The sequence below is a fragment of the Equus quagga genome, chromosome 12, assembly GCF_021613505.1.
Source record: "Equus quagga isolate Etosha38 chromosome 12, UCLA_HA_Equagga_1.0, whole genome shotgun sequence".
Classification (NCBI taxonomy): Eukaryota; Metazoa; Chordata; class Mammalia; order Perissodactyla; family Equidae; genus Equus; species Equus quagga.
In genome coordinates, this window is record NC_060278.1 from 10,001,208 (window position 1) to 10,025,452 (window position 24,245).

General features: G+C 35.0%; 1 protein-coding gene across 1 annotated transcript in view; it reads right to left on the minus strand.

Annotated features, from left to right (window-relative positions):
* The window catches only part of GPR158 (G protein-coupled receptor 158), a 357,118-nt gene that overhangs the window by 169,576 nt on the left and 163,297 nt on the right, over positions 1 to 24,245 (minus strand). The window contains exon 3 of the mRNA XM_046678182.1: positions 2,794 to 2,896. Within this exon, the coding sequence (XP_046534138.1) occupies positions 2,794 to 2,896 (103 nt within the window). The remainder of the gene's footprint in view (positions 1 to 2,793; positions 2,897 to 24,245) is intronic.

Below are 24,245 nucleotides of genomic sequence, written 5' to 3' on the forward strand. Positions count from 1 at the left end.
GATTAAGAATCTAATATATTAAAACACAGAGATATGTACTTTATACTTTAATAATAAACCAAAAATACAAAAAGTGTTTGGATAGTCTTTGGTAGATTACCCTGGTGAGTCATAACTCATATTCCTGGTCAGATTGTTGTATTCTTTCTTTAGGACCAGAGTGAATAATGTTGGATTTTCATGCAAACTGACAAGGCCAGCAGGAAAGAGATTTTGGGTCAAAGAGCACTTTACTGACTTCAAATTATAACATGTAGCTAGCTTTCTGCTCTGTCGTTAAGGAAGGTCAGTTCTGGTTAAGAATGTGCTGAGGTCAACCTGAATCACAGCTATGCCCAAATATGGATCATGTTTCTGAAAGCTGTGGCCTTTTTCCCATGGCTGCAGTGTGTGCAACATAGGAGTTAGACTCATGCGGAGAAGCAGCTTTTTCTTAGAGAGAGTAGGTCCAGTGAAAAACATTGGCTTTTAAAATAAGGAAGAAAGTAGGAGTGTGCAAATTAAATAAAGATAAGTTGTTAAAGGTTAACTAGTCTCTCCTGGCGGTGTTATAAGCAAATGGCACAGTCATTCTCTGGTTGTACAATATTTAGATATTTTATTTCAGTCACATAGTGGGAGCTGAGAACAAATGTGGGTAAACCAGATACAAAATACCTTCACAGAACATAAGCTAAAACCTATTCCCTTGATCCTTCAGCGTTGAATCATATGTTATGCTTGGACCACAAACGTGAAGAATGCCAAAGTGGCTCTGGTATTGCTGTGGTTGGTACACCCAGGGAAAAGCATCCTCATCCTGAAAACAGCTTATCATCATTGCTATTGTATTAGTTTTCTATTGCTGCATAATAAGTTACTGGAGACGTAGGGCTTAATACAGCTACTTATGATTTCCCAATTTCTGCTAATCAGAAGTCTGGGCACAGTGAAACTGGGTTCTCTGCTCAGGGTCTCACCGGACTAAAATCAAGGTTTTGGCCAGGCTGCATTCTTATCTGGAGCTCAGGGTCCTCTTCCAAGTGTTTTCAGGCTGTTGGAAGAGTTTGGTTCCTTGCAGTTGTAAAACTGAGGCCCCTGTTTTCCTGCTGGCTGCTTTTAGTTCTTAGCTCTTAGGGGCCACTCTCAGGTCCTAGCCATGTAGCCGTCTTACAACAAGGTAGTTTATTCCTTCAAAGCCAGCAAGAGAATCTCTTTCCAGTCTGCTACTACGGGAAGGAGGCTTATTTAATGTAATGTAATCACAGGAATGCCTATACCATCATCTTTGCTATATAACATAGCACAAACAAGGGAGTGACCACTCCATGGTATTCACAGGTCCCACCCACACTTAAGGGGAAGGGACGGCACAGTGCATGTGGGAGCAGAATCTTGGACACCGTCTGAGAATTCTGACCACAACAATTACTCGGAACAAGGGTTGAACTCTGTGAACTACATGACTGAGAAGAGATCAAAATGTTACTTACCTCCAGAACCTAGAAGTTAAATGTAAACAGTCTCCAGATTAAGAATAGTGTTTTCCAAGAGAAAAACAAACAAATTTATAAATGTCTACCAAATTTCCCAGAGGAAGACACTCAGGTCTCAATCTCAATGTAGCCTTTGAACTATGCCTAGTAGAGATGCAAATTCCTATACAGACCAATAATAATGATGGCAAAGATTTATGGGTGGTGATCTAAAAGATACCTGTACTTTATTTTTATCAATGCCAAATCCTAACTTCCCATGAAACTACTCCCTTTTACCACTATACTCCTTCTTAGTTACTATATCCAATAGCTGGCTACAAGCCAATGTGGCAACATTGCATTCTCTAGAGATAGAGTAAGAAAAATCAATATTCAAATTGTAACATTGACTTTTTCAGGAGTAGAAATAAAACAACCAGATGACCAAGTTTTGGAGTATATGCCCTGTATAATTACCTCCCTTGAATGTGGGTGGATCTGTAAATATGATGAGATAGTTTCTCCTTTGATTAGGTTCCATTATATATGGCAAATCAATGGGATAGTCACTCTCGTGACTACGTTATGTTATAGAAGACTCTGTCTGAGCAGACTACGAAGATTCTCTAAGTAACTTTGAAGAAGTAAACTGTAATGTTATGAGATGCTCACATGGCTAGGCTTTGAGGCAACTTCTTGGACCCGAGAGTACGCCTAAGCTGACATCTAGCAAGAAAACCAGGAGCTCAAGTACAAAGTTGCAAGGAACTGAATTTTACCAATGACCTGAATGAGCTTGGAAGAAGACCCTGAGCCTCAGGTAAGATCACATCTCAGGTAATGCCTGATTTTGGCCTGGTGAGACCCTGAGTAGAGGACCAGGCTAACGCCTGATTGGAAAGCTAACAAATGAAAACTGTGTGGTATGAAATTTGTGTGGCTTTAAACTGTTAACTTTGCAGCAAATCTTTAGGGAGCACAGAAAACTAATATATGAACAAATTTGTAAATAAATAAAATAAACAAACAAAATTAGTTTTAGGAACTTTCTGCAGCAACAGTGCTCAATAACTGAACTCTAATTGGTCTTACCTACTAACTACAATATTTTCAGACTTTTAAAATTTATTGAAAACTAAAATATACCTAAAATGAACACACTTTTTTTGTGGTACTCTGGAGTATTGTAGATGACCAAAGTAAAAACTCCTTAAGTGATGAAAGAAAGTCCAACCAGATTTAACCATACAACTCCAATGAGGTTAAAAGAAAATTTGAATAATTATGTAGATATTATGTGTATTCAGATACATGTACAGAAGCAAAGGGCACTTACTCTGAAAGTTGTTCACTGAGAAGACTTGAGGATGATAGAATCCTGCTTTGCAAATGCACTGATAGGCTCCAAGCACGAATCCTAGGCCTTTAATTGGCATACACTATGAAAAAGAAAAGACAGCACTATAGTTGATCATAGTTTATTTCACAGTATAAAGACCCACAGATATCCATCATTGCACATGGTAACAGAACTATCACATTTCCCAGAAATAAAATATCTCTTTTTAAACTTTTATTTTAGGTTTGTTTGCCAACAGACATTTTTTTAGAAGTAGCAAATTGAGTTTCCTTTCTAAATATATGCCATTACAGCTGCAGTTACTACACTCTTTAACTCATTCATTTGCCATAGGAAGTAGTTACTAGACATAGCTTTTGTTTTTAATGCCTCAGACTTCATCTTACTTCTTCAAGAGATATTTCCAAAGCCTATAAGAATATTTAAAAGTGATTCTATGCTAAATATTTTTATCAAAGCAAAGGTAGGTAGGTAGGTAGACAGATAGATACATAGAATTTGAGATGTGAAAATTGCTTTTATGAGTTAAATATTCAACGAATTTCATCCTTAAAACAAAATAACACAAATTGATGGGATAACAAAACAGGTAAACTTTAAAAGGAAAATTTAGAAGAGAAAAAAATATGGAATAATGATCTCAAAGGCTTTTTACCTAAAATCTGTTTCATAGATAAATATTCTTCATGTACATAAAAAGAAGCAAAACAATGATCAGCTTTGCAAATATGTCATACTAATAGACATAATAGACATCTCCCAAAAGCTTAATCTTGTCTTCTGTCAAGGACATCACTTAATTCTAGCAAAATTCAGCTTGACATACTTCATTTCTGCTACATTGAATTACATATGCATGGAATAACTTCTATAAACATACAAACAGTACATCAGTAGAACAGGGGTGTTGCAACAATTTAATCAACACAGAAATTTCTCTTCTGATATCTCTCTACCAAGGTCCTGAGCCTTTGCTTTTTTGCCACTATAATCTATTGGAGGAGCTTAGAATATAGCAGATTTAAACGTTATGAAATGCTCCCTCTGATACAGAGGCCCTTGAGAGAAAATCCTAAATAGTGAAAAAGATAATTCCACAATCTAAGCTTTAAGGATTAGTATGAAGATTAATATTACCTATCATGAAAACTCCAGCAAATAGAAAAGTATTTGTATATAGCATAGCAAGAGTTCTACATGTTCCAAATCCACAGAGAAATAGCAAGAAAATATTTGAAAAAGAACTTTCTAAAAAATCTTCCCCAATATTTTATTTCATTAATTCCCGTTTTCTTTGCTCAATACATGATTATATCCAATTATATCTTGCAATTGAAAACACAGTTCTTGACCCAGAGCAAAATACAAGGGCAGATAAGTACCCATCAATCAAAGTGAGTTGGCAAGTATTTATGAAATTCCTATAGAACCTAACTGAAATGACACGTATTATTTATAAAGATCCAGCCATACAAATAAATAAGATTATATTTCTGAACTATAAAAATAAAAAGCCAATTATAACATCTACTTTGGAGAAGCATTAGTAATGTGAAAAGAGCATATTATTTGTGGTCAGTTAGAAAATAAAGATTTGAATTCTGACTTTATCACTTACTAGCTATGTGAATTGGGCTATTCTCTTAACTTCTCTGAGCCTTAGTCTTTTAATTTGTAAGAACAATCATTCAGTCAGATTCAGGTACAGTCTGAAGAAGGTAGAACCACCAAGATGTCTTAATAGGTTAAATATGGGCTATAAGAGGAAGAGAAGAACAAATGACGACTCTAAGACTTTGGCCCGAGCAACCTTAAGAATGGAGTTGCCATGATTGAGCTGGGAAGGCTGCAGGTGGAGTAGATTTGGGAGAAAGAGAAGAAGGTCAGTTTTGCAAATCTTAAGTGTGAAGTGTCTATTTGAAATTTAACTCCAGGTGTCAAATAGGAAGCCTGTGAAAGTAGTAGGGAGTTTAGGAGAGCTGTCTGGGCTGTATAATTTGGGATTCATTTGCATAAAGATGATAGATAAAGCTATGAAATCAGATAAGACTAAATTACTAAGGGAGTTCCTATAGGCAGTGAAGAAAATAGGTCCAAAGTGGTGAGACTTGGACACTCTCGTGCTAAAAGGTTAGGCAGAAAGGAAGAAGCAAAGGCTACTAAGAAGAGCAATTGTGTGGTATCATTCTTTCATTAACTACATTGCGATACTATGAGCATATCATGTGGAATTTCCTGTAAGTCACATCTATTAAACATTCATGCAGCAAAAATTTATCTGGGTAAAGTAAGTCTTAGATGTTAAGAATATAGTAGTGTACTTTCAATATTCTCCCTCACTGGAATTTGAAGGTTAATGCTACTCATTAAAACAGCACTAATTCACTGATAATATGACTCAGCGCTACAACAGTGACTCGGTTGAGAAGGTTAAATGGTTAAGGCAGATCTGAAAGTTTACCGGATTAAGAATATCTCTTTGTTATAAGCTAACTCTAGAGATGAAAGAAAAGTGAAGGTTAAAAAGAATCTAGTTGATTAGATAAGTATTGCCAAATATAAAGTCCCCTGAACTTAAAAACATGCTTCCTAATTTTATTATGGGAAACACAGCAATACGAATTATTAGTTACCTCAAACTCTTTGTTCTATTCTTAAATTATCTTATATTCTCACCAGAAACAAAAAGACATTCAGTCAATTAAATTCAACAAAAGAAGATCACCCTTCTGTACTCACTCCAAGACTGCGAGGCCTGCGTGAAACCTAATGTGCTGTTGCTGACACACATTTGCCTTGGAGTATACAAGTGATCTTGGCTCATTTTTCTATTAATTATCATAATTTTGCACTCAACTTACCCTTACTTTCCTGCACCATTCTGTACCTACTCCACCTCTGCCACCTCCCAACCAAACGTACACATTTTCAAGATCAGGCAATGAGTTTAGTAGGCGAGTTAGTTTTTAAAAGAATCTCCATAATTATGGTGACTACTCAACCTATGTTTACTGTATTTGGACTGAGGAGCTGCTTTTTATAATTTTTTCTCCTTAAGGATTTAGAATATAAACAGATCCTCAATACAGGAAAAAAATCTCCAGAATTTTACCTTAACATTTATTTAAGATATTCATTTTAGATATTCATTTTTTATATTCCAGTCTAAACTTTTCTACTTTAGTCCAAGAGGGTAGAAATGGAAATAGCAGCACTTCTTCCTCATGAGGGCAGCTGTTCCATGATAGCTTTTGATAAACAATCTTCTTATACTAAGAGTTATAGTATCCTTGCGAATGAGGTAACTGCTCACAAGATTGGATGCCCTCTTTGCTGAACGTTACCAAGCCATCAGCCGAGATTTACTAAGGAGAGCTCTTGAGAACCCACAATCAAAGTCAGGTTCTTGGGAGTAATCCAGATCCAGATGGAAAACAAAGGTTGGTCAAGAGTTTAGAGAAAATGGATAGACTACTAGAAACACACAACCTACAAGTCTGAGTCATGGTGAAATAAAAAATCTGAACAGATCTACAACTAGTAAGTAGATTGAATCAGTAACCAAAAACCTCCTAACAGAGAAAAGCCCAGGACCAGATAGCCTCATGGGGCAATTCTGCCAAACATTTAAAGAAAAATTAACACCAACATTCCTCACACTCTTCCAAAAAACTGGAGAACACTTCCTAACTCATTTTATGCGGCCAGTATTACCCTGATATTGAAGCCAGACAAAGATACAACAAGAAAACTACATACCAATAATCCTGATGAATATTGTTGTGAAAATCTTCAACAAAATACTAGCAAACCAAATTCAACAGCACTTTAAAAGGACTATACACTATGAACAAGTGGGACTTATTCCTGGAATGCAAAGACGGTTCAACTTACAAAAATCAATGTAGCACGCCACATTGACAGAATGAAGGACAAAAACCATATGACCATTTCAATTAATGCAGAAAAAGCATTTGAGAAAATGCAACACCCTTTTGCAATAAAAACACTCAAGAAATTAGGAATAGAAGGAAACTATTCCAACACAATAATGGCCATATATGAAAAGCCTATAGCTAACATCATACTGAATGGTAGAAAGCTAAAGGCTTTTCCTCTAAGTTCAGTAGCAAGGCAAGGATGCCCACTGTCACCACTTCTATTCAACATAGGACTGAAAGTCCCAGCCAGAGCAATTAGGCAAGAAAAAGAAATAAAAGGCATCCAAAATGAAAAGAACAAGTACAATTATCTCTCTTTGCAGATGATGTGATCTTGTATGTAGAATACCCTAAAGATTCCACATAAAAAATAAAATAAACTGCTAGAACTAATAAACATATTCATCTAAGTTCCAGTATACAAAACAACCATACAAAATTGGTTGGTTTCTATACACTAACAACAAACAATCTGGAAAGGAAATTTAAAAAACAACCCCATTTACAACAGCTTCAGAAAGAATAAAGTAGTTAGGAATAAACTTAACCAAGAAGGTGAAAGACTTCTAAACTAAAAACTACAAAATGTTGCTGAAAGAAATTAAAGAAGTGCAGACAAATGAAGTGATATCCATGTTCAAGGATTGGAAGGCTTAATTTTGTTAAAATGCCCATAATATCTGATGCAATTCCTATTAAAATCCCTAAAAAATCCCAATGGCACTTTTGCAGAAATAGAAAAAATCATCTTAAAATTCATAGGGAATCTTAAGGACACCAAATAGCCAAAACAATCTTGAAAATGAAGAACAAAATTGGAGGTCTCACACTTCCTGATTTCAAAGCATATTACAAAGTTTCAGTACAGTTACATGCTGCATAATGATGTCTCAGTCAACAATGGACTGTATATATGATGGTGGTCCCATAAAATTAGTACAAATAGCCTAGGATTGCAGTAGGCTATACCACTAAGGTTTGTGTAAATACATTCTATGATGTTCGCACAATGATGAAATTGCCTAACAGTGCATTCCTCAGAACATATCTCCATCATTAAGCAATGTATGACTGTAATCAAAACAGTGTGAAACTGGCATAAAGGCAGACATATAGACCAATGGAACAAAACAAACAATCCAGAAATAAACCCTTATGTATAATGGTCAAATGATGTTTGCAAGCATGCCAGGACCACACAACAGGGGAAAGGACAGTCTCTTTAACAAATGGTGCTGGGAAAACTGCATATCCACATGCAAAACTGCATATCCACATACACCATATACAAAAATTAACTCAAAACGAATTAAAGGCCTAAACAGGGCTAACACCATAAAACTCCTAGAAGAAAATAAAGGGGAAAAACTTCATGACATTGCATTTGGAAATGATTTCTTGGATATGACACTAAAAGCAAAAAATTCGCAGATGGGACTACATCAAACAAAAAACTTCTGTGCATCCAAGGAAACAATAAACAGAGTGAAGAGGCAACCTATGGAATGAGAGGGAAAAAAAGATTTGTAAACCATATATCTGATAAGGGGTTAATAGTCAGAATATATAAATAACTCACACAACTAAACAACAACAACAACAAATAACCTGATTTTAAAATGGGAAAAGATTTGAATAGACATTTCTCCAAAGAAGATTTACAAATGGCCAACAAGCATATGAAAATATGCTCATCATGAATTTTTAGAGAAATGAAAATCAAAACCACAATGAGGTATTACCTTACACTCATTAAGATGGTCACTACCAATAAAACAAAGTAACAAACGTTGGTGAGGATGTGGAGAAACCGGAATCCTTATACACTGTAGGTGGAGATATTAAAATGGTGCAGCTGATATGGAAACAATATGGAAGTTCCTCAAAAAATTAAAAATAGAATAGCCACATGACCTAGTAATCCCGCTTCTGAGTACATATCAAAAGAATTGAAAGCAGGGTCTTGAAAAGGTATTTGTACACCTATGTTCATTGAAGCATTATTCACAATAGCCAAGAGGTGGAAGCAACTCAAATGTTCACTGATGGATGTGTAAAGAAAATGCAGTATACACATACAATGGAATTATTATTCAGCCTTAAAAAAGAAGACAATCTTGTCATATGCTACCATACGGATGAACCTTTATGCTAAGGGAAATAAGCCTGTCACAAAAGACACATACCATATGATTCCACCTATATGTAGTATCTAAAGTAATTAAACTCATAGGAAAATAAAGTAGAATGGTGATTGCCAGGAGCTGGGGGAAAGGGGAAATGAGGAATTGTTTAATGGGCATAGAGTTTCAGTTTGGCAAGAGGAAAAAGTTCTAGAGATCTGTTACCCAACAATGTGAATACAATTTACACTACTGAACTGTGCACTTAAAAATAGTTAAGATGGTAAATTTTGTTATGTGTTTTTTACCACAATTAAAAATAAAAAAGAGTTTAGAGAAAAATGCTCTTTCTTCCTCAACAATGTGTATGTAAACGCTACAGCTCATAGCACAACAGATAATTGGTATGGCAGATAGTTCATCTCAACTCCTGGTAAACAATTGCAGAGCAAGACCTGGCCAGCTTGACAGTCGTGAAGATTTTGTCTGGAGGTACCATTGAGCAGTGGAATAGCTAAAATGAAGGCTAAAAGCAGATATGTACAGAGGAAGTGTTGTTCAGCATTTAACGGAAACTAGGCTTGTGCCTAAAGATCTCATTTACACAACATTCCGAAGAAAAACTAATTTTGACTGAAACAAGGAGGCAAAAAAATACAAATATGATAAAATCTATATAATTCAAAACCCTCCAGAAACCTTTAAATACCCTTCTTTTTTTTTACCTTTATTTTGGAATCTTGCTAAAATGTGACACACTTTCTGCCCGCTCTAAACTGAACACTATGAACAGAATTTAACATCTTTATGAGTCAGAATCACTACTTTGAACAATAGGTACTGAACTGCGCTGAAATACAGTGACACCCTCTGGAGCTATCGAAGGGTTATGGCTGCTTTCTCATCCACTAAGTAGCCGAGTCTGCTGTACTTTTTGAGTTCTTAAGCTTAATTTTATGTTTTCTTTTTTCTTCTTTATTTTGAGCTACCAGTTGTCATATTTTAATTGTAAAATATGGACTTACTTCTAGAAGTGTCTTTTCCATTCTCTATTATGGTTATAATTGCCTTTATACAAGATCACCAAGCAAGAAAAGCAAGAGTAGATGAGAGAATAAATTACAAAGTAAGAGTACACAAGATAATAAATAGTTCATATTCCCTGAGTGTTTACTATATGCCAGGCACTATTCTAAGGGCTGCACAAGTATTAACACTTTTAATTCTGTGTCACTTCTATTATTATCTCCATCTTAAAGATGAGAAAGTTAAGGCACAGACTGCAAAAGTAACGTGGCCAAAGCCACACAGCTGGTAACTGGCAGAGCCAGGATTCAACCCAGGGGTCTGGCTCCAAAGAGAGAAACGACTGCTCTCTAAGAAGCATGGGCGCAGAGAATTCCATGAACAGGAGCAGAGGTAGTGCATGGTCGCTTTGGAATCTGTTTCGATTGTTCCAAGACCTTTACTTTTCCATTCTTCTTGGTTTCAGGCAATATTCCAAATGGATCAGTTTCCTGGATCATTCAGCTTCAAGTAAGTGAAGGTTAGTAATTTAAAATTGTATATATAAAATATATTTAAGAAATGCAGTTAATTCCTACACCTGTTACAAATTTAAACAATAAGCATCTCCCTACCCTTAGCTCAGATCTTAGGAAATGAATCTTTGGTCCCAGACATACAAGCAGAGTATCTCTTCTCCACCTGAATTCCTGAAAACAGAAGCCCCTCAGGGTCTAAGGAGAATGAAGAGCCCACTTCATAGACGCTTAGTCCCAAACTCAACTCAGCAAGTCCAGCAATGGAAGTCAGGGCTTTTCATGGCAGTCCGGACTGCCACTCTTTTCTTTGGTGGTAGAAACATGGCTCTGCTCTCCTTTGGCAGAAGACTTACCTAATTCCAGAAAGACTTTTCTGCTATATTGAACTTACTAAGTCTTATTCAAAAAGCAGATGGCAACACCACAGAGGCATAAAGAAAGAGGAAAGGTTTGACACTGGCAAGATGAAATAGTAACTGGGTCTTCTAGATTATTTTTAAAAGACAGTGGCTTGTATTTTTCGTTTATTCTTTCTTTGTTACTTGTGAGGAAATACTGTAAAATGTTAAATCTGTTAGAGAATTGAGAGTGGGTTTTCGGGACTTGGTACTAAAATAGGTTAATTACACTAACATTCAGTGGCTCTTCTCCACAACCATTTGCAAGTTTATTAAAACAAAAGGAAAACACTCAGAGGAAACCTAAAAGGCCTCCAGGCAATGATAGGGTACACATCACCCACATATTTCATCAAACAATCTTCCAGGAAAACAAGAACTCATGAATAACAAATAACACAGTATTTCACAAGGGAGAAAAAGAACTACATTTTGTCTCTATTATTCATTAGCTGCCAGAACCTGGTTTAAAAGCATGATGGACTGGGGCAGGGTGGGGGGTGGAGGGTGAGGGAATGTTTCCTTTTACAACATAGTTAAAATTTTAAAGGAAACTGTCTTCCATTATTAATTTTTAAATGTTCTTGTTATATTCAGTGGAGCCCGCTCTCACAAAACAGGGCTAAAGGATGGCAACGCAGCATCTGGCACAGACACATGACAAGTCTGCAAACTTCACACTGACACACAGCAAGATGCTTTGTGGGGGTTGAAACTGACTCAGGAAAACGTCAGGATTATATCTCACTGAGTGAGCAAGCCCATTTTTCTAGCTCCCCCTACGGAAATAGCCCCAAAGGCTTGATAAACTTAAGTTCTTAGTAATCTCAGCACTTTTTAAAAATGAAACACTCCACTAAACCACAAACTCACTATAATGCCTCAATACTCTGCCTTTGACACCTGTGCTTCCTGTGGTCACCGTTCATTAGCACTGGGGACTTCCTTTTCATTATTGACTTAATTTAGCTCTTGTCTACTGAGCCCCATTATACACTATTTGCTGCAGCAACAGAGTCACCAAGTTATGGTCTAGCTTTGAGAGAGCTTACAACCCATAAGCAGAAAAGCAAAATCAGAGCTGCTGTAGGGTACTCTACCCTGTTCACAGATAAAGGGCCTCACGTACGTTTCTTTGTTCTTGAGTAGTCCATTTAAGACATTTTACTAGAATCAACTGTTAAAATACAAATTGCTGTACCAAGGACCGAAATTAATAAAAGAAGATATATAATACAATTTCAATTCTATAAAATTCAACAACATACAAAACTTTTATAAAGTACTATTTAAGGATATACACATATGAAAAACTATAAATAATAGCAGTAATAACATAAAATTCAGGATAATGGTTACCTTTTAGTGAAGCGTATGGATATAGAATGAGGGAGGAGCATACAGGGGGTTTCCTGAGGTACTGGTAAAATCTGTTTCTAACCTGCATAGTGAGTACAATCTGCTTCACTGCAATATCCTCAACTCCGAGAACAGTGCCTGGCATATAGTAGGTACTCAGGAAACATTACTGAAATGAGGGAAGGAAGGAATTGACTTTAGTTTCTAGCTATGATACGTTATCTAGCTGAGGTTCCCACCAAAAACAATTAGAACATCTGGATAAAATGAAGGAAGGAAGGAACCTACCTACCTATGTGGAGGCATTGCCAACGGAGTCAAAATTGAGGGGCCAAGATTGCAGATAGAAGGGAAAGGCATAGATTTTCTGTATTAAACTGTGTATCTGATGATACGAGGCATTGGGGGGAAAACTGAGAATCTAGACAAATGGAAGCTGGTAAAGGGTAAAGAAGCCAGCAAAGTTTTGGCAATCTCACAGGAGAAAAAAATCAACCTGAAGGCTGAAAAACTACTCAAGCCTTAAGGACAAAAATACCAGAGAGAATGGAAGTGCAAAGAAACAAGACTGAACCTCAAAAGTTTTTGTTGAATTCTTAAGCTGTCTAGAATGAAAGTCAAAGAAGCAATGTAGAAGCTGAAGAGAAACAGAGTAGAGTTCTTGGCGGTCTCACAATGTTAAACTCCTATCCTGGAATTTAGGACCTTTCAAGGATGAAGGGCCCTAGTAAACATCCAAGGTTCTCAATGAGCCCCCTAGAGTGATATCCCCTGGAAGTGTGAGTGAATAAGGAGTAGTCTGATCCTTTCATAGACTTCTGTCCATCTCTAGGACAGATCAAGCACTGGCTGCAGTAAGGTGATCTGTCCCTAACTAGCTACTCACCAGAGACAGAGTAAAGCCTCTCTGGAAGAAGGCAGTCATCCAGAACCACCTTAGCATGACGATGTCTGGCATTCACTATTAAATTACCAAATGTGCCAAGAAAAAAAGAGATAATATAAACAGATCCACAAATGAGCAGGTACTCAATTATTGACACAGATTTTTAAACAACGATAATCAATATGTCCAAGAAAGTAGAGGACAATAATATAAAATTTCCCCAGAGAACTGGAATCTATTTTCTAGAAAAAGAATAAAATAGATATTCTGGAATTTACAAAACCAAGATTGGACAGCAGAGAAGAAAGCATGAGCCAACTAGATGACAGATTAGCAGAAAATATCAAGTGTGAAGCTTGAAAGATAAATTGAACAGAAATATAGAAAAGAACACAAAGGCCATAGAGATCATAGAAAAAGGATCTAATATACACATATTTGGAGTCACAGAAAGGGAAAAGACAGAAGCAATATTAGATGAAAGATACGTAGCTACCAATTCAAGAAGTGCTATACACTCTAAAGTGGATCAAAACACAGCACAGTCTTACTGGAAAACCAAACACACAAAAAAGTCTTACAATAGCCAGAGGGGGAAAAAAGATAACACTTACAAATGAACAGTAACAAGTTTGACAACTGTCTTCAAAACAGAAATAATAGAAACCAGAAGATAATGGAATGACATCATTAAAGTGATAAACGGGGCACTAGAATTGTATTCCAAGAGAACATATCCCTTCAAATGTGAAAGAAATAAAGGTATTTCAAGTTAAACGAAACCTGAAAAAATTCCTCATCACCAGATCTATGATAAAACAAAGGTTAAAGGAAATTTCAAGCAGAAGGAAAATTATGCCAGACAGAAACACAAAAATGCAGGATAGAATGATAGCAATGGAAAGTAAACGTATGGGCAAATCTAAATTAATACAGATAGTACAAGATAGTAATAGGAATAATAATATCTCATGGGCTTGAAGATACTGAATTAAAATGCAATACATAAGGCAGGGAGGAGGGTAAACACAGTCAAAAGGTGCTGATACACTATTTTGTCCGAGAAATGTAAGTGGAATAACGTATTAGTCTGTATTAAGCTAAGGATACATGTTGTAATCCACAGAAAAACTACTAAAAGTATAGAAAAATAACTAAAAGGAAAATAGAAAGAAAAGTGAAATAATAATCAAAATAAATACTATATTAATGTCAAATAAGGCAAGAAAAGAGAGAAAAAGCAACATAGGGGGAGAGATAGAAAAAATATTAAGATGATATATGTGAATAAAATAAGAAAGGAAAATAGGAAAGCAGCAAGCTGTCTGATTTCTAACATTGATTTCTTTTAAAAATTGCAGTCATTGTTACGGGATCTTTCCAGTGATGATTAGAAAGCAATTTCATTTGTATATTAAGGCCATTCAATTTATACGATGCATGCTTGCATTTTTATAAAAGAAGAAAGACAAGCAACTTAATGCATGCTGTTAGAAACCAGCACAGTCATTACCTTTGAAATGGGGTGGGTTGTGTAATGATTGAAAGACAACAAAAATGAACTTGTTTGCTGGCAATACTCTCTTTTCCTATCTAAGTGCTTGTTAAACAGTTATGGTCATTCCGTGCACTATTCTATATGTGTTTTGCACACCCAAAATATTTTTTTAAAATAACCAAGTACCACTATGAGAAATCATTTCACACTCACTAGGATGGCTAAAATGAAAAAGGCAAATCATAACAAGTGTTGGTGAGGATGCAGAAAAATTGGGACCCTCATACATTTCTGGAGGGATTGTAAAATGGTACAACCACTTTAGAAAACAATGTATTGGTTCCTTTAAATCTTAAACATAATTACCATATGCTCCAACAATCCCACTCCTATGTTTATGTCCAAGAAATCTGAAAACATACATCCAGACAAAAGTGTGCATAGAAACGTTCATAAGCATTATTGTAACAGGCAAAAAATGGAAACAAATCAAATGTCCATCAGCTGATGAATGGATAAATAAAATGTGGTCTATCCATATAATTGAATATTATTCAGCAATAAAAAGGAATGGAGTACTGACGCACGCTACAACATGAATGAATCTTGAAAAAATTATACTAAATCAAAGAAGCCAGTCACAAAAGACCACAAATTGTCTAATTCATTTATATAAAACGTCCAGAATAGGCAGATTCATAGAGATAAAAAGTAGAATAGTGGTTGTCAAGTGCTGGGGAGAGGTAAGAATAGGTATAGGATTTCTTTGTGGAGTGACAAAGAGGTTCTGAAATTAGATAATTCTAATGGTTGCACAACTCTGAATATACTAAAAACTGCTGAACTGTACACTTTAAAAGGACTAATTGTATAGTATATGAATTATATTTCAATAAAGGTATTATAAAAAGAATAACCAAGCATCCAGAAGACATTTCCTTGAAAACTGAGCAAACGCAGGCGATGGAAACAAACATAGAAGACATGCAAATAAGGGAGCTATAAAACAAACATTTTTGGTAATGCTTTGTCATAGTCACCTTGGGCAGTTATAATAAAATACCATAGACGGGGTGGCTTAAACACGGATATATTTATTTTTCACAGTTCTAGAGGCTGAGGAGTCCAACTTCAAGGTGCTGACAGGTTTGGCTCTAATGAAAGCCCTCTCTCTGGCTTGCAGATGACTCCTTGCTGTATCCTCACATGGTGGAGAGAGAGCCCTGGTCTTTCTCCCTTTTCTTTTAAGGACACTATCCCCATTATGAGGCACTACCCTCATGACCTCATCTAAATCTAATTACCTCCCAAAGGCCCTGTCTCCAAATATCGTCACACCGGGGCTTAGGGCTTCAACACATGAACTTTGGCAGCACACAAACCTTCAATCCATAAAATGCTTAATGTGTTTAAGAACATAGAACGCAAGATTGATAATGTCTGCAGACAATGACAAAAAATAAAAAGAATCAAATGGGTTTCAATAAATAAAAAATTAACTTTAATTAAGAATTAAATCAATAAACATCCATTGGACACAGATGAAGAATTAGTAAACTAGAAGTTAGATCATAAAAAATGTCTAGAATTAAACAAAGAGAGACAAAATAATGGCCAATACAGAAAAGAACACAGGAAAAATAGAGAACATAGTGAAAGTATCTAACATAGCTTTAACTGAAGATCCAGAGGGGAGGTGAGAGAGACAGTGGAACAAAAGTACCATTTTAAAAGATAATGGTTGAAAGATTAAGCTCTGTTCAAGATAGACATATCCCAGTTGGATTAACATAAGAAAATTAATACCTAGACATATCAAATGCAAAGACAATCTTAAAAGCTGGTATCATATATATATATATAAAATATATAACTAAAAAATATTCAGTATTATACATATATAATTCAAAAAAACATTAATATTTACAGCTCCCTTCTCAACAAAAATAATGAAAATAGGAAGACCACAAAAAGCGCAGACAGAAAATAACTGCTAATCTAGAATTTATACACAGTGAAAATATCCTTCAAAAATAAAAGTGAAGGGGCCAGCCCGGTGGTGCAGTGGTTAAGTTTGCACATTCCATTTCAGCAGCCCGGGGTTTACCAGTTCGGATGCTGGGTGCGGACCTACACACCACTTGGCAAGCCATACTGTGGCAGGTGGCCCACATATAAAGTAGAGGAAGAAGGGCATGGATGTTAGCTCAGGACTAGTCTTCCTCAGTGAAAAAAAAAAAAAAAGAGGAAGATTGGCAACAGATGTTAGCTCAGGGCTAATATTTCTCAAAAAATAAATAAATTATTAAAAATAAATAAATAAAATAAAAGTGAGGGGCCAGCGCAGTGGTGTAGTGGTTAATTTCACATGGTCCACTTCAGTGGCCAAGGGTTCACAGGTTTGGATCCGAGGCATGGACCTATGTACCACTGATCAAGCCATGCCGTGGCGGCATCCCACATACAAAATAAAGAAAGATGGGCACAGATGTTAGCACAGGGACACTCTTCTTCAGCAAATAAATAAATAAATAAATAAGAAGAAAAGAAAAATATTTTAAGAAAGCCAAAATCTGAAATCACTTTTCAGCAGCAGATCAATACTACATAAAATACCAGGGAGTAGTTATTAAACAGAAAGTAAATCATCTCAAATGAAAGCTTGAAGATGCAGAAAGGAATCAAAAGCCATGGAAAGGGTAAAATCGTGGGTTCATCTAAATTAATATTTACTATTTATATCACTGATGTAATTATGTATGTATTATTAAGGATACCTCTAAGAGAAGACTAAAAGAATGTAAAATACAAAAGCTAATACTAGTGATGAGAAAAGACAGAAGAGGAAAGACAACTGGAAATCAATTAGCAAAACTGTATATGCAAAGTCAAATATTGTTAATTATATTTTTAAAAAAACTAAACTCTAATTTAAAATTTTTCAGTAAAGACTTAATGTTTATGCCCCCCTAAAATTGATATGTTAAAGTCTTAACCTCCAGTATTTGGAGATTGGGCCTTTTTTTTAATTAAAATTAAGTAAAATCACAGGAGTGAGACCCTGACAGATGTGGGTCCTCATAAGAAGAGACATAAGAGATGTTTTGTTCTCTCCATGGGCACGTTCTGAGGAAAGACCACATGAGGATACAGTGAGAAGGCAGCTGCCTACAAGCCAGGAAGAGAGCCCCTCAACAGGAACCAAACCTTCTGGCACCTTGATCTTGGACTTCTGGCCTCAGAACCACAAGAATTATATTTTATTATGGCAGTCCTAGCAAGCTAACACCGATTTTGGTACCGGGAGTGGGATGCTGCTGTTAAAAATACCTAAAAATGTGAAAGCAGTTTTGGAACTGAGTAATGGGTAGAGGCTGGAAGACCTGGAGGAAAATGGGTGGGGCATTGGCACATACGCAAAGAATACACCAGGCAAACATATACCGAAGAAAGCTTGTGTCACTGTACTAATATCAGACAAAGTAGATTTTAAGGCATAAGCATTACCAGAGATGAAAAAGGACATTCATAACAACAAAGATGTCAGTCTCTTAGGAATATATCATAATCCAAATTTATCTGTACCTTAAAATATAGCTTCAAAATATAAAATGGAATAAATGAAAGATGTCTGAGAGACCACTTCATACACAAAAAACCTACCTCACTGAGAGAACTTAAAGACAATATAAATAAATAGAAAGAAACAACCCATGTTCATGGATTGACAGACTAATTATTGTCAAGATGTCCAATCTCCACAAATTCGTCTATGGATATAATGCACTTCCAAATCGACAATCTGGTTCCAAATTTTATATTGAAATTTATATGGAAACGCAAAGGGCCACGAATACCAAAGAGAACTTGAAGAACAATAAAACAAAGAATGGCTCTATAGGTTATCAAGACTGTAAAGCAACAGTAATTATAAAAACGTGGTATTGGCACAAGCCAAGAAAAATTGTACAATCATCTAAAATAGAAAATCTAGAAACAAATCCAAGGACGTGTGATTTACGACGACGGTGGCTCCGCAGAGCAGTGGGGGAAAGAAGTCTTTTTAATGGGACTGCGTCCTTGGACATTCATATGGAGAAATATCAAATTTCCTCTTACTTCCCAGCACATATAAAAAGAAATTCTGGCTTAATTATAGATCTAAATATGGAACATAAAAAAGCTTCTAAAATACAGCATAGAAGAGCATCTTCACAATTCGGGGCAATATTAAATATAAAGGAATATATTAAAATTGAAAACCATTTTTGATCAATAGATGTCATTTTACAAAGTAAAAATGTCAACTTGCAGAAAGGAGAAAGCATTTCAACACATATCATAGAAAAGAGTTCATATCTAGAATATAAAAGAACTCATACACATCAATAAGAAAAAGATAGACATTCCAATGTGAAATTGAGTAAAAGTCTGAATGGAATGTCACAATAGTTAATAAACATAAAAAAATTACCAACTTCATTAGTCATCAAAGAAAAGAAAATTTAAAACAGCCAGTACATACCCAACACAATGGCTAAAACTTAAAAGACTGACAATCTAAGTGTTAGTGAGGCTATGGAATAAGAACCCTCAAGTAGTGCTGGCACCCACACAAACTGATACAATCACTTTGGAAATGAATTTAGCATTACCTACTAAATTTGGAAATAACATATCCTGTTATCCAGCTTTTTCAATCCTAGGTATATACCCCAACTGAAAGATATACAAATATGCTCCAATAGACATGCAAAAACAGCTGCACTGTTTGCAATTGTCCTAAACTGTTAAAAAGCCAAATGTTGGGGCTGGCCCGGTGGCGCAGGGGTTAAGTGCCCACGTTTCCCTTCAGTGGCCCAGGGTTTGCTGGTTTGGATCCTGGGTGCAGACATGGCACCGCTTGGCAAGCCATGCTGTGGTAGGCATCCCACATAAAAAGTAGAGGAAGATGGGCACGGATGTTAGCTCAGGGCCAGCCTTCCTCAGCTAAAAAGAGGAGGATTGGCAGCAGTTAGCTCAGGGCTAATCTTCCTCAAAAAAAAAAAAAAAAAAAAGAGAACCAAAAAAGCCAAGTGTTCATCTAAATTAGAACAAAGAAATAAATTGTGCTCTATTTATATAATACTCTACAACAACGAAAATAAACACCAATGCTATATGTAACATGGACGAATCTCTTAATGTTGAACAAAAATAAGCCATATACACTGCATTATTCTATTTATATAATGTTTAAAAAGAGCAAAATGCAATATGCAGTGTTAGAAATCAGGATATTTGTTAATTTGGGGGGACAGCGAGGAGGAAGTGATGGGTAGGGGCACAAGAAGGCCTTCTAGAGTATTGCTAATATTTCTTCTCTTGAGCTGAGTGGTACTTACATGGGTGTGTTCCCTTTGTGATAATTCATTGTGCTGTATACTTATAATTCTTTACTTTTATGCAATGTTTTTCTTTCAATACAAATTATAAAATTCATATTATGCCATACTTCCGCCTCTCCATCAAATGTTTTAGTTCCCTTCTCTTTCACCTATCATAGAAATTCCATTTTTTATTACTCTAATTTATTTTTTAACAATCAGAACATTTTTTCCATTTCATTTTTACTTATAGAGAAGGGATCTATGTACCAATATCAAAGGAGGAAGTCTCAGGACATTAAAAGTAATTATATAAAAAAAATTATGTAAAACTCAGAATGTGTTTGCATGCACCCAGTACTTGGCTGCCTCTCAGGTATTTAGAATCTGAATTTACATTTGCATTTCCCCAGTGAAATTTTAGAGAGTTTTTCAATAGTAATTAGCAAATCAGCTAAAGAATAAAGGGCATAGGGCTAAACCAAAAGCCAGGAACCACACTGCCTATTAAATGCTAAATCAGAGCTAAATGCTATATTCTCAAGTGCAACTGAGCTCTTCTTTTATTATGGGGAAAAATAGAATATTATTTATCACTCAGAGAAAATCATTTTAATTGGTATAATAGCTATTATTCTCAGCTGAAAAACATGCAAGAGTTTTTAAACAATTTATCTTATTCTAGAAAAAATTTCAAGATGTATAAATGTCCTTAGTTCATCATTGAACCCAAAAAGTTTTTTTTTTTTAAAAAATAGGACAAAGTAAATACTTAACATATAAAAAATGTTTTCAAGTACTTTAGGAATAGACATTTTTACATAGATAGTTAAAATATTAGTTGTAAACTTTATTTACTTTATCATTAAAGCAGGCCCTTCTAAATAATCTCTATGGCATAACATTCAAATTGAAGAGATACAAAAAGGAATGGTCCCATTTGCCCCAAAAAACCCACGATTCAACTATAAGCTGTATACAAGAGGCACGCTTTAGATTCAAATACAAATAGGTTGAAAGCAAAAGGACAGGAAACAAGTATACTATGAAATCAGTAAGCAAAAGAGAACTGGTATGGCTGACTAATATCAGATACTATATAATTTAAAACAAAAATTGGTACTAGAGACAAAGAAGAACAACTTCTAAGGATAAAAAGGTGAACCTAACAAGAAGATACAAGAGTTATCAACATGTATACACCTAAAAACAGAGTCCCAAAATATATGAAGCAAAAACTGACAAGATTGAAGGGAGAAATAGAAAATTCAACAACAATAGTAGGAGCCTTCAATACCCCACTTTCAAAAAATGAATAGAACAACTAGATAGAAGATCAACAGGAAAACAGAAGACTTAACATTATAAACCAACCAGATCTAACAGACAGCTAGAAAACACTCCATCCAACAACAGCAGAATACACATCCTTCTCAAGTGTACATGGAACATTCTCCAGGAAAACCATATGTTAGGCCATAAAACAATTTTCAATAAATGTAAAAGTACTGAAATTATACAAAATATGTTCTCTGACCAAAATGGAATGAAATAAAAGAATAACACAAGAAAATTTGGAAATACAAATATGTGGAACTTAAATAACACACTCAAATAACCAAGGAGTCAAAGAAAATATCACAAAGTAGATACTTTGAAATGAATATAAATGAAAACACAGCATACCAAAACTTAGAGGATATACCTAGGGCAGTGTACAGAGGAAAATTTATAGCTGTAAACACCTATATTAAAAATGAATATTTAAAATTAATAATCTAAACTTCTAACTTAAAAACTAGAAAAGAAGAGGAAATTAAACACAAAACAAGTAAAGGAAGAAAATAATAAGTATTAGAGTGGAAATAAACAAGATAGAAACTTTTTAAACAATAGACAAAATCAACAAAACTAAAAGTTGGTTCTTTGAAAAGATCAACAAAATTGACAAACCATTAGCTAGACTGACCAAGAAAAAAACAGAAGATTGAAACTACTAAAATCAAGAATGAAAGAGGAAATATTACTACCAAACTTACAGAAATAATAAGGATTATAAGGGAATACTGTGAACAAGTGTACACCAACAAGTTAGAAAACCTAAATGAAATGGAAAAATTCCTAGAAACATACAAACTCCCAAAATTGACTCAAAAAGGTTTAGAAAATCTAATTAGATCTTTAACTACAGAGATTGAATTAATAAATCAAAAAAGACTACTCACAATGAAAGCAAAGGCCTTTACTGGTAAATGCCAGTAAAGACGGTTTCACTGGTAAACTTTACCAAATCTTTAGAAAAGAATAAACACCAATCCTTCACAAACTCCTCTAGCCACAGAAGAGGAAAGAGCACTTCCCAACTCATTTTATGAGGCCAAAGTGATACCTAAATCAAAGACAACACAAGAAAACACGGATCAAATATATCTTAGTATAAAGATACAACAATCCTCAAGAAGATACTACCACATTAAATCCAGCAAATATGAAAAGGAGTATATCCCATGATTATGTGTGATTTATTCCAGGAATGTAAGGTTGGTTCAACTTATGAAAATCATTGTATTGCACCATAGTAATAGAATAAAGACAAAGACTACACAATCATATGAATAAACGCAGAAAAAAATTTGGCAAAATGAAATGCCGTGATAAAAGTGAAAAACAAACTAGGAATATAAAGGAACTCCCTTAACGTGATAAAGGATATCTACAAAAAACCCACACCATACTGAATGGCAAAACACTGAAAGCTTTCCACTTAGACTAGGAACACACCACTTTCATTCAACATTGTACTGAAGGTTCTAGCCAGGGTGATTAGGCAAAAGAAAAAAGAAAAGAAGAGAAGAGAAAAAATGGCATCTACATTGAAAAGGAAGAAGTCAAATTATCTCCATTTGCAGCTGACATCATCTGGAATATAGAAAATCCTAAGGAAACAAAAAAACTATTAGAACTAATAAACAAATTCAGTAAGGATAAAAATTTATAAGAAAATTCAGTTACAATAGCATCAAAAAGAATAAAATACTTAGGAATAAATTTAACAAAAATGTGCAAAACTTGTATTCTGAAAACCAAAATTTATTGTTGCAAAAAAAATTAAAGAATGGAAATGCATCCAATATTCATGGTTTGGAATACTTAATATTGTTAAGATGGTGATACTGCCCAAATTGATCTGCAGACTCAACACAATCACTAACAAAATCCCAGCTGCTTTTTTTTTCAGAACTGTCAAGCTGATCCTAAAATTCCTAGAGAAATGCAGGGGACCCAGAATAGCCAAAACAATCTTGGAAAAAGAAGAACAAAGTTGGAAGACTCACACTCTCTTATTTCAAACTTACAACAAAGCTACAGTAATCAAGACAGTGTGGTACAGGCATATGGATAGACATGTAGATCAATGGAATAGGACTGAAGAGTCAAGAAATAAAGCATTGCACTTATGGTCAATTGATTTTTGATTAGGGCACCAATATAATTCAGTGGGGTAAATAACAGTCTTTTCAATAAATGGTGCCATAATAACTGGATATTCACATGCAGAAGAATGAAGTTACATTCCTATCTCATGCCATATATAAAAATTAACTCAAAATGAAGCAAAGACCTAACTGTAATAGCTAAAACTAGAAACATCTTAAAAGAAAATATACGGGTAAATCTTCATGACCTTACATTTGGAAATCTATCCTTAGATATGACACCAAAAGGATGAAAAACAAAAGAAAAAATAAATTGGACTTCATCAAAATTAAAATTTTTCATGCTTCAAAAAATACCATAAAAAAAGTGAAAAGACAACTCATAGAATGGAATAACATATTTTCAAATCATATATCTGATAAAGGAACTGTATCTGGGATATATAAGAACTCTGACAACTCAACAATAAAAGAAAATAATCTAACAATGAAAAATATGGGCAAGGAATCTGAACAGACATTTCTCCAAAGAAGATAAGGAGTGTGCAGGTCCACACCCGGGATCCAAACCAGCAAACCCAAGCTGCCAAAGCAGAGCATGCAAACTTAACCACTAAGCCACTGGGGCAGCCCCTCATTTTCCTGAGTTTTATCACAGAAATAAAGCATAATTCACCAATTATTATTGTAAATTGCTGTAAGCGCTAAATTTCATGAAGAAAACGTAACGGTGATTTCTAACAATTTGTTAACACAAAATTGGTATTAGAGTTCCAACAACAATAGGTAAGAGTTACATTTGGTAAGTGTAAATAAATACTGAGTCTATGAAATAACAAATGATCAGCCACAAATTTTAGTTAATTAGATCAATTT